The 11,475-nt window shown below is 56.1% G+C and overlaps 2 protein-coding genes across 2 annotated transcripts; both read left to right on the plus strand.

Moving 5' to 3' along the window:
* The first annotated feature begins 508 nt into the window (after positions 1–508).
* Positions 509–6,489, plus strand: KCNK4 (potassium two pore domain channel subfamily K member 4). The gene is made up of 6 exons (XM_070426425.1): positions 509–712; positions 4,143–4,266; positions 4,392–4,552; positions 4,703–4,889; positions 5,367–5,506; positions 6,109–6,489. Exons 1-6 carry the CDS (start codon positions 524–526, stop codon positions 6,487–6,489), a joined length of 1,182 nt encoding a protein of 393 aa, XP_070282526.1. The 5' UTR covers positions 509–523.
* A 476-nt stretch (positions 6,490–6,965) lies between these two features.
* CATSPERZ (catsper channel auxiliary subunit zeta) lies at positions 6,966–11,418 on the plus strand. Its single transcript, XM_070427390.1, has 5 exons — positions 6,966–7,172; positions 8,226–8,541; positions 10,067–10,146; positions 10,350–10,416; positions 11,148–11,418. Exons 1-5 carry the CDS (start codon positions 7,152–7,154, stop codon positions 11,252–11,254), a joined length of 591 nt encoding a protein of 196 aa, XP_070283491.1. The 5' UTR covers positions 6,966–7,151; the 3' UTR covers positions 11,255–11,418.
* The last annotated feature ends 57 nt before the right edge of the window (positions 11,419–11,475 follow it).

Here is an 11,475-nt window from a genome sequence, read left to right on the forward strand (position 1 = left end):
CAGCCATCCCGGTCCCCGCCCATGCGGTCGGCTTTCCTCCCACTTTTCCTGCCAGCGCCTCCCAGCGCTCGGCCCCTCCTGGAAGGCCAGTTCCCACGCCTGCCCCGGAGCCCCCACCCCCACACTCCCGCGTTTCCCTGCTCCCCTGCCTCTTCCACTCTCCTCCCTCCTCTTCCCTTCCGGGTGCCCTCTTCTCTTCTCGCACCCAGAGGCCCCGGACAGGGGCTGAGGGCCCCGAGGGCCAGGCAGTGGAGGTAAGGGGGGACCGAAGTGGGGGGAGGCCCGGGTGTGTCCTGGTACCAAGTGTCCGTCCAGCCACAGGGATGCAGGGAGAGGTCCTCTGAGGGCAGGAGAGCTAGAGGCTCCAAGGACCCGTGGGTGTGTAGGGGCTGGCGGAGGGCTGTCCGGCCAGGTTATTGATCCGAGATCCCTGGTTCTGCCCGCAGTGACCACAGCCCTCCCGAAGCCGCCTGCCCGGCCTCCCCACGCGGGCCGTGGACCTGGCCGGGCCCCTGGGCACGCCATGCGCAGCACCACACTCCTGGCTCTGCTGGCGCTGGTCCTGCTCTACCTGGTGTTGGGGGCCTTGGTCTTCCGGGCGCTGGAGCAGCCCCTGGAGCAGCAGGCCCAGAGGGAGCTGGGGGAGGTCCGAGAGAAGTTCCTGCGGACCCACCCGTGTGTGAGCGACGGGGACCTGGGGCTCCTCATCAAGGTGCGTGGGTGGCGAGAACCCCTTCAGCCGTCACCCGTCACCCCCTGGCACTAGCTGCATGCCCGTGGGGCCGTGTGCTGGGGTGCTGCTTCCAGACTGCCCCCCCCCCCCAGGGCTGGGTGCAGCTGGGGTGCCGGGCAGAGGCAGGGAGCAGGTCTCTGTTTTCAATGTGATGTGTGTGGGGCACTTGCTCACCTCGCTGTGCCCTGGACGGTGGAGGGGGGAAGGAAGGAAGGAAGGAAGGAAGGAAGGAAGGAAGGAGCAAATGGCTGTAGCAATGAGATTGGCTACACTGTCACAGGTCTCACTCACTGGTTTAGGGTTACCAGATACAATTCAGGGTACCAGGTAAATGTGAATTCCAGCTAAACAAGGGATAGTTTCTAAATATGACTCTGTCCCTGGCAGTATTTGTATTTGCTAAATCTGGCCAGCCCGGCACTGGCTCCTATACTTCCTTGGAGCCACATACACCTTAGAGAAGCCCAGGAACACTGCGAGCACCCTCCCCCAGGAAAGCGCACCTACAAGCACGGGCAGGTGGTTTTGGAGGCTTCCAGGCTCGCCTCCCCCTGTGCGTGCATTGTGAATGCAGTTAACACCCCTTTTCCCAGGACACGTGCTTATGCTGGAGAGCAGCGGTTCTCACCCTGTGAGTCTCAACCCCTTTGGGGGTTGAACGACCCTTTCACAGGGGTCGCCTAAGACCATCGGAAAACACATATATAATTATATATTGTTTTTGTGATTAATCACTACGCTTTAATTATGTTCAATTTGTAACAATGAACATACATCCTGCATATCAGATATTTACATGACGATTCATAACAGTAGCAAAATTACAGTTATGAAGTAGCAACGAAAATAATTTTATGGTTGGGGGTCACCACAACATGAGGAACTGTATTAAAGGGTCTCGGCATTAGGAAGGTTGAGAACCACTGCTGTAGAGGTTGAAAGGGAGGTAGCCAGAGACCCGGCCAGGGACTAAAGTGCCGGCTTATCTTCTGGGGGACTGTCAGGCCACACCTCTATGGCTTCCTCTGATTTCTGAGTCACTATCTTATTAAAAATCTAAGATTTAACTTCGATAAGTGAGTGCTTATTACTTTAGTAGAGATTACTCCTCTTTCCCTGTCTGTTCTTTGGGAGGGAGGAGCCATCAGCCTGGAGGCCTCTGTGCTCCTGTGGATTCCCACTGTGGCCGGACTAGAGCAGAGATGAGGGTGGGGTGGGCCCAGGCAGCCTGACCTTGTCTCTGATGCATCTAGAATACAGAGAGAGAGAGAGAGAGAGAGGCTCAGAGAGGCCTGGGCAGGCGGAGAGTGTCTGACCAGACCACAGGACAGAGGGAGGGAGGGAATCTGACCTATTTTATCTTCACAATGGAGTTGCTTTTTTCCTGAATAAAAAAGAAGCGAAGGAAGGGCAGAAACTAGAAGGATGGCAGCAGCTGCTCTATTTATTTTCCACAATTAGCCATGCAGCAATCATGCCCTGCTGTGAACTAGGTGCTGTGCTAGACACCATTGTGAGCAGGGAGATGGACGTTGGGGCGGGACAGGTGCAGGCTGTGTCCTAGAGGATGTCACATCTGGGCAAGGGGACAGCTCGGTGGACAGATCACTATAGAGTTCAGTGGGAAAGGCACCTTCCTCACTTCCTTCTTTGTTAACCGCCTGTTGCAGGGTGGGCCCTGGGCTAGGTGCCGGGGGCCTCTGGGAAGAGCTGGTAACTGAGATGAGGCAGGCGAGATGGGTGGATGGTTGGGTTGCAAGGGACTACAGGCAGAGGACCAGCACGGGCAAAGGCGTGCTGGGATGAAGGAAGAAATGAATAAATGGCTATAGAACTCAGATTTAGCAGATGCCTAGTCATTGGAAACAAAAATTAGAACACACAGGATGACAAAGGGTTTTTTTCCCCTTAAGTAGTGAATTTACCAGAAAAGTGTTGCAAAATAAATGTTAAATCACTTTAAATCATGTATTTCACTTCTTGGCTTTATTAAAAAAAATTATTATGACAGGAAATGAGGTCATCTCAGAAATTTGGGGTTAAGGTCACTTTAACTTGGGTTCCCAAATGGGAGCCCCTGGAGAGGAGACTGGGAAGGGTGGTGGGAGCCAGATTGCAAAGCGGCACAAAGCTGGGCTGGGATGCGGAACTCCGGGCTGCGGACGGCGGGGAGCTGTGGAGGATGTGGGGCCCCGGTTCAGGACAGTTAACTGGAACCACTGCTGTAGAGGTTGGAAGGGAGGCAGCGTCTTGCTAAGGAGGAGAGAGGTGCGGTATGTGATCCCTCTCACTCCCTGCCTTTGTGCTCGGCTCTGTGCACCTTGGGGAAGGGCCCCATCGCACCCTCTCCTCATTGTGCTCCGACCTCTGTCACATGGGGTGGGCACTCTCAGAACACAGACTCTGCCCTGCCTGGCAACAGGGACGGACGCAGGGCCGTTGCAATAATTTAATCGTGTTTGCTGAGCACCTACTACAGGGGTCCTCAAACTACGGCCCCGCGGGCCACATGCAAATACAAATATTGTATTTGTTCCCGTTTTGTTTTTTTACTTCAAATTAAGATATGTGCAGTGTGCATAGGAATTTGTTCATAGTTTTTTTTTAAAACTATACTCCGGCCCTCCAACGGTCTGAGGAACAGTGAACTGGGCCCCTGTTTAAAAAGTTTGAGGACCCCTGACCTACTATGTCAGTGATGGCGAACCTTTTGAGCTCGGCGTGTCAGCATTTTGAAAAACCCTAACTTAACTCTGGTGCCGTGTCACATACAGAAATTGTTCGCCATCACTGTACTATGTAGCGCAGGGGTTCATGTGTCCGCCAGTCTACAAAAACGGGGTGAAAATGTTGATGGTATATGAACCTGCCTGGAGGGAGGGTCCCCAACTTTCCTCACAGTTTCTCAGGCCAGGGACTCAGAGGCAGCTTCCGAGGGGAACAGGCGTGGTGGGGTCTGGGGAAGCTGGAAGTCGAGGCACGGTCACTGCGTGGGCACACACAGCGCTTACTTTGCTGTGAGAGCTCTAACTCTTCCCAAGGACTTGATGTGGAAGGTGCCGTTAGCATCACCCCGGTAGGTAATGTAGAAACAAAGGCACAGAGACTTAGCCGTGTTCGCGTAGCACCAAGATTTGAAACCAGACAGTCTGGTCCCAGAGGCTGTGCTCTTGACCACTGTAAAATGGGAAATCTGTTGTGTGAAGTTAGGGGGCAGATAAATGTTTCTCAAACAATGTGGAGGTCAGACAACGTTGGGTCACCCCAACTGCAATATGTGTTCAAAGGGACTGCCTTCGGGAAGGCCAGAGGGAAGGGAGAGCTGGGAGGGGCGGAGGCTGGAGGGCCAGGGGGTGGCTAGGACAGGAGGGAAGGACTAAGGCTCCTCCTTCTGTGCCTTGTCCTGCAGGAGGTGGCTGATGCCCTGGGAGGGGGTGCAAACCCTGACATCAACGCAACCAGTCACAGCAACTACTCAGCCTGGGACCTGAGCGGCGCCTTCTTTTTCTCAGGCACCATCATCACCACCATCGGTGGGGGGGGGACTGGGCATGTGGAGGGGGCAAGGAGTGGCTGGGCTTTCTCTAGGGGGAAGGTGCAGGGGGGATAGGGAGGTGCCAGGCAGCCCCTAGATCTCCTGCTCGGCCCCTCTGCCCAGGCTATGGCAATGCAGCCCTGCGCTCAGATGCCGGTCGCATCTTCTCCATCATCTATGCTCTGGTGGGGATCCCACTGTTCGGGATCCTGCTGGCAGGGGTCGGGGACAGGCTGGGCTCTGCCCTGCGCCACGGCATCGGTCACATTGAAGCCATCTTCCTGGTGAGCTGCTCCACCCGTTTGTGTTGGGCTCAGGATACCTTTTCTACCAAGATGGCAGGAGCCTCCCACAGGCTCCCGGAGGAAGGGGTGTGGGGTGTGAGAGTGGAGGTTTGGGCGGCTCCTGGGTCCTACCTATTGCCCTCCCTGCAGAAGTGGCACGTGCCCAAGGAGCTGGTGCGAATCTTATCGGCGTTGCTCTTCCTGGTGATCGGCTGCCTGCTCTTTGTCGTCACCCCCATGTTCGTGTTCTGCTACATGGAGGGCTGGAGCAAGCTCGAGGCCATCTACTTCGTGGTGGTGACGCTCACCACGGTGGGGTTCGGGGACTATGTGGCCGGTGAGGCCACCTTTCTTGTGCTATACTTTCCCGCCCATGTTATTCCTCCCCAGGGGCTCTGCCCTCTTACTTCTCCCTCCAAATTCCACATGTGGCGTTTGTGCTCTCAAACGGGATGACCCCGCCCCCTCTATCCGCGCTGGGAATGCACCCTCACATTGCTGCACGGATGCAACACCTCGTGCACACTTACAGTCTTGCATGCCTGCGCCTCCATGCATGTTCACACGTATGTGAAGGTGCACCCTCACACACGCTCCCACTCTTGCACGTGAGCACTCCCACTCACATGCTCTTCTCTTGCACACCTGCAGGTCCTGCACGCTCAGGTTGCATGCATTCACACACGCACAAACCCGCTGTCCTGGGAGAGCGGATCCCCTCACTGAGCTGGGGAGAGGGGCAGTGACGCAGTGGCTTCCCGGCTCAAAGCTGGCCCCACAACACCTTCTTTCTGCTCTCCCCGTGGTATCCCAGGCGCCAACCCCAACCAGACCCACGCAGCCTATCAGCCGCTGGTGTGGTTCTGGATCCTGCTCGGCCTGGCCTACTTCGCCTCGGTGCTCACCACCATCGGGAACTGGCTGCGGGTAGTGTTCCGCCGCACGCGCGCAGAGGTAGGCGCCCTGACGCCCGCGCTGCACAGGAGCAGTGGTTTGGCACCCCCTGCCTCCCTTCCAGAGTGTGGGCTCCTCCAGGCAGGGACTGAGTGTGCCCCCATATGCACCATTCGGGGACAGGGGTGCAGGCGACTCCACCTCTGTTCTTGTGGGTAGGGCTGCCAGATTTACCAAAATACAATGCAGGCAGCCCAGTTAAAGGTGCATTCAGATAAGTAGCAAATAACATTTTAGTGTAAGTATGTCTCACATAGCGCACGGGACATACACTACAATTTCATTTGTTGTCTGGAATTCGGACTTAATACGACCTGTGTTTTGTCACCCCACTCGTCGATGCCGGCAGGGGAGCTCCAAGGTCTCTGGGGGCCCAGGAGGGAGAGCTGGGATAAACCGGGGGGTTTCTAGAAGAACCCCGGATAAGGGGGCGCTTCGGCTATGAAGGAGGGGAAATGGTGCAGCGGGAGGGGGGCGGGGGAGACGGACTGAGGCAGGAGGGCCCAGGGAAGAGAGGAGCGACGCCTGGTTGGCGAAGGGCGGGCTCCGGGGAGCTAGGGGTGGAGGACCCCGGGCTGAGGACTGCTCCCCCTGCCCCGCAGATGGGCGGCTTCACGGCACAGGCCGCCAGCTGGACCGGCACAGTGACGGCGCGGGTGACCCAGCGAGGCGGGTCCGTGGCGCCGCCGCCGCCGGAGAAGGAGCGGCCGCTCTCGCCTCCGCCGCCGTGCACTGCGCCCCGGGAGAAGGCCTCCCCGCCCTCCCCGCCCTCCCCGCCCACAGCCTCCGCGCCCTCGGCCTCCGCGCTGGATTACCCCAGCGAGAACCTGGCCTTCATCGACGAGTCCTCGGACACGCAGAGCGAGCGCGGCTGCGTGGTGCCCCGCGCGCCCCGGGGTCGCCGCCGCGCCCCGCACCCCGCCAGGAAGCCCGCGCGGCCCCGCGGCCCCGGGCGCCTCCGGGACAAAGACGTGCCCGTGTAGGGCAGGAGCGCCGGCCCGCAGAGGCTGCGTTCTGGCTCGTCCCCTGCATGCGTTGCCTGGTTGACCCAAGTGCCTGTGCGACCGGCCAGGTGGCGTGCCTGGCACCCCGGCTCCTGGCCCCTCCTCCCTCCGTTCATTTCCAGCCCCCAAGGGTCCCCGTCTTCTGTCCGGGCCGGACCGTCCCCCACGCCTCCCAGCTGAGCCTCGGAGCCCGCATCAATAAAGGAAAAAGTCCACCGCTGCGGGCGTGCGAGCTCCCAGGGCGCGAGTGGGGGCGCGAGTGCTGGCGTCGGGGCGCTCCCTGGCGAGTCAGGCTTCCGTGACTCTCGGCACCCACGTCGGGTCGGGCAGGGCACCGCACCCTCGTGATCGGCCCGCGTCGCTGCGTGGAGGCCAGCAAGCAGGGGCGCGCGGCGGAACCTGCCTGATGGGCTGTGCGTCTCCAACGCCAGCACAGCCTTAGGGGTGCAGGGGTGGGTGGGGGGAGAAATAATTGTGTCAACTGTGGAGGGCTGCAGCTTGACCACTTCCTGCACGAGACCCTCGTCGCCACTCCAGAACGCGACCCCCGCCCCTCCCCCTTACCGGAGCGCGACTCTCCCCCCTCCCCCCTCCCCGCCATCCGCGAGGTCTGTGGCGACTGGGTCCGTTGGGGCAGAACCATGGAGGAAAAGCCTTTCAAAGTAAGAACTCTTCCTGGGCCCCTCATCCTGTCAGCCCCCAGACTCATTCCACGTGGGCCCTGGCTGTCCTCTCATGCCCCCCACCCCCCAGCTCCCAACAGTCCCCACGTGGCTGCCCCAGCCTGCTTTCCTCCCTCTCCAACTCCCCGCGACCCTGGGCTTTCCTTGTTTTTATTTATTTATTTATTTATTTATTTTTTAATTTTATTGGGGTGATATTGGTTAATAAAAGTATATAGGTTTCAGGTGTACAATTCTATAATACAGGATCTGTACGCCTGAAACCTGTATACTTGTATTAAGTCTCCTTCCATCACCATTTGTCCCTCCTATACCCTCTCCTACTGCCCCCGCAACCCCCTTTCCCACTGGTAATCACCAGACTGTTGTAGGTGTCTATGAGTTTTGTTGTTGTTGCTTTTGCTTAATCCTTCACCTTTTTCACCCAGCCCTGAGCTCCCCCGCCCCCGCCCCAGCTGTCAGTCTGTTCTCTATCTATGAATCTATCTGTATTTTGTTTATTAGTTTATTTTGTTTATTAGATTCCACATATGAATGAAATCATATGGTGTTTGTCTTTCTCTGACTGGCTTATTTCACTTAGCATAATGCTCTCCAGGTTGATCCATGCTGTGGCTAATGGTAAGATTCCCTCCCCCTTTTTAACGGCCAAGTAGTATTCCATTGCGTACATGTACCACAGCTTTTTTATCCCCTCATACGTGCTGCTTCCAAACCTTGGCTATTGTAAATAACGCTGCAATGAACATAGGGGTGCATATATTCTTTCGAAGTAGTGTTTTGGGTTTATTTGGATATATTCCAAGAAGTGGAATTGCTGGGTCATAAGGTAGTTTCATTTCTAATTTTCGGAGGTAATTCCATAATGTTTTCCACAATGGCTGCACCAATCTGCATTCCCACCAACAGTGCACGAGGGTTCCCTCTTCTTCACATCCTCACCAACACGCCAACACTCATTGTTTGTTGATTTCTTGATGATAGCCATTCTGACAGGTGTGCTGGGCTTTCCTTGTTGTATGTGGTTCACAGGCATTGGCCAAGAATGACTCAGTCAAGTTAAGCTCGAAGAGTGACATCCGGAATCTGTGGACCAAGGCCACGCTGTCGCAGCCCAAGCTGAATGGGCTGACAAAGGTCTATGAGGACTCTGACCAGGAGGACAGCAGCTCCAGGAACAAGTCTGGCCAGTGGTACAGACGGAAGACCGACCCTGGGAGAGCCTCGGGAAAATGGGATGACAGAAATAAAGGCAGCATTACGCAGGGGGAACTCGATGGCCCCACCTTGGAGCAGAGCCCCAACAGCTTCCAGAGAAACCACGTAGAAGGGGTCCAGGATTCCGGGGGTCAGTGTGGCTTCATCCCGCTGTGGGCACCCACAGGGCGGGGAGCTGGCCAGGACCTCTATGTCTGTTGGTGTAAAATGCGGGGAAGCTGTAGGATCCAAGTTTCTAGGGTTCCCTGAGTGGGGCGCCTGGGCTAATCTTTCTCGCTTAATAAACCAGACATTCTTGGAGCGCCCCCTACTGGGAAGGCACCAGACACGATCCTGTGGCCAGGCCACACCAGGTCCCGGAGAGGCACGCAGGCAAATGCTCAAAGGCCGTGTGTCCTTAGGACCGTGCTTTTATTTTATTTTTTAAAAATATATTTTATTGATTTTTTACAGAGAGGAAGGGAGAGAGAGAGTCAGAAACATCGATGAGAGAGAAACATCGATCAGCTGCCTCCTGCACATCTACTGGGGATGTGCCCGCAACTAAGGTACATGCCCCTGACCGGAATCGAACCTGGGACCTTTCAGTCCGCAGGCCGATGCTCTATCTACTGAGCCAAACCGGTTTCGGCAGGACCGTGCTTTTAATGGAATCACCAGGAGAGTTGAGAGGAAGAAGTTAATTTTTTGTCGGTGGGTTTTCGAGGGTTGAGGAGGTGCCTGTCATTTATGTAGTCATTGGTGATGATTTTTAAGTACCTACTTCATGCTGGTCACTTTTGGGGATTTTTCTCTCTCTTCTTCCCGGCCCCCCCCCCCCCCCCCCCAGCGCTTCATCAGATAATTGGAACTGATAGCAATATAATGACTGCCACTGACTGAGCTCTTGTGGCGTGCAGGCATTGGGCTTCCCTCGTGCCAGTCCAGTGTGATCGATCAGCTTTAAATTTCATCACCTCCATAGGGGGTTATTCTTTTTATTTTTCTTCCTTTTTAAATGTTTTTATTGATTTCAGAGAGAAGGAGGGAGAGGGAAAGTGAGATGGAAACATCAATGGTGATTGGCTGCTTCCTGCATGCCCCCTCCCGAGGATCGAGCCCACAACCCGGGCATGTGCTGCTGGTTCATGGGTCAACACTCAACCACTGAGCCACAATGACCAGGCTATTCTTTTTTTTTTTTAATTATTCATTTGAAAAATATTATTGATTTGAGAGAGACAGAAAAAGAGAGCAAGAGAAAGAGAGAAATACTGACTTGTTTCATTGGTTGATTCTTGTATGTGCCCTGACCAGGGATTGAACCCACAATCTTGGTGTATTGGAATGATGTTCTAACCAACTGAGCTACCCGGCCAGGGCCAGGGGTTATTCTTATTACCCCATTTTACAGATGAAGAACCTGAAGGTCAGAAAGTTTCAGTCACTGGCTCTAAGTGTCACACAGTGGGGCAGTCAGAACTAGAACCTTGGTGGGTGAGATAATAAAGCCCAGGTCTGGAAACCACTGTCCCATGCCGTTTCCTGCTACGGTGGCACCTGGAGCTGCTCTCTGAAGGCCACTGTCCCTGCCAGAGGCCAGCCCACACAGCTCCTCTGTTCTAGAAAGACCCAGCAGCCTGCAGATGGCTGATGTCTCTTTTCTCTTCTCCCAGAATTGGATTCCTCGGTGTCATCAGTCACTATCATGAAGCACACGCACCACCGAGCCTACTGGGAGGAACAGCAGAACAGGGTTAGAGGCGCCAGGGAGACTGGGGATTTCAGTGGGATGGGGAATAGGCAACTTGGGGTTTACGGATGAAGGGGGTGGGTGGTCTGTAGGGTGGAGGGGCAGGCAGCTTGGTTGGGCATCTTGGGCTGCAGGCAGCAGGTGGGGCATTTCAGCTGTGGGCAGCTGGGGTCCCTTGGACATCAAGCCTCTTGCTGCCTCTTCAGCTGCCACTGCCCCTGATGGATCTCATGGAGAATGAAGCTCTGGAAATCCTCACCAAAGCCCTCCAGGGTGAGTCCCTCCCCCAGCTCCCAGGAGCCCATAGGGGATTTTGCAGGGTTTGAGCCCCTGGCAGTGGAATTTCAGGATGTGACTGCCTTGTCAGATTCTCTGACCACTCACAAATATTATAAGAGCCCCACAGAAAGCAAAAAGTTGGGGGACAGGACAACGGAGACCAGTGGGGAAACCATGGGGCCAATGTGAGGGGCTGGGCTCCAGTTTAAGTGCTGCCCCCCTCTAGCTGACGGCTTTCCTAAGGCGATTTCTCCATCTGCCCGGGGGGATGAGTCTCTGTGCGGCCGCGGCCCCTTCCCTGATTGATGTCAAGAGCCTTTGGACAGTAGATGGTTTGGGTAAACCTCCCCTGGTTTGCCCCGTTTATGGAATGAGGGGTAGGGACTGGCTAATGGCTAACGGCGAGTGCTCCAGAAGGTGTCCAAAAAGCTGCCGCTGTCCAAGATCAGGCCGGCAACATTTTCTTTACTCTTGCTCTCATTCATACTCCACCTCCATATCCAGTCCTGCTCCGCATCCCCCACCTATTTGGAGCACAGGACTGGCAACAAAACCGCCAGGGCCCAGCGCCTCGGATCCAAAGTTCCCCAAACTGACACAGCCCGGAGCCCTGAGAGCTCCTGTCAACCCAAGTCACCCGTCCTGCCTCCAGCCATAGAGATGGCACCTGCTGCCGGGGGAGGTAACGCCCCTCTAACTGCCCTGAGCGGAGCTCTCTCCTCCAGGCTACCGCGCGGCCATCGGCAAGGATCACATTCTGACCAATCAGCTGCAGCGAAAAATCGAGGCTATCCAGAAGCGGAGCAGGAGGCAACTCGTCCCGGAGCCCTGAGAGCACCGCCTCAGGCTCGAGTGACTGCCCACCTCCAGCCCCGGCCCCGGTCCTGCGCGGAGACCCAAACCCGACCCTATCCATGTGGAATTTGAACCCTAGAGAAATAAAAGTCTGTGCAAGGTCTGTGAGTCAGTGCGTGGCTGTCTGCGTGAGGCGGACGCACGTGGCCCCGCCTTTCCCCATGACCTTCACTCGGTCACCGCAGTGACCTTGAGCGT

Source organism: Myotis yumanensis, unplaced genomic scaffold, assembly GCF_028538775.1.
Source record: "Myotis yumanensis isolate MYYU_CA2020_CCGP unplaced genomic scaffold, mMyoYum1.0.hap1 SCAF_10, whole genome shotgun sequence".
Classification (NCBI taxonomy): domain Eukaryota; kingdom Metazoa; phylum Chordata; class Mammalia; order Chiroptera; family Vespertilionidae; genus Myotis; species Myotis yumanensis.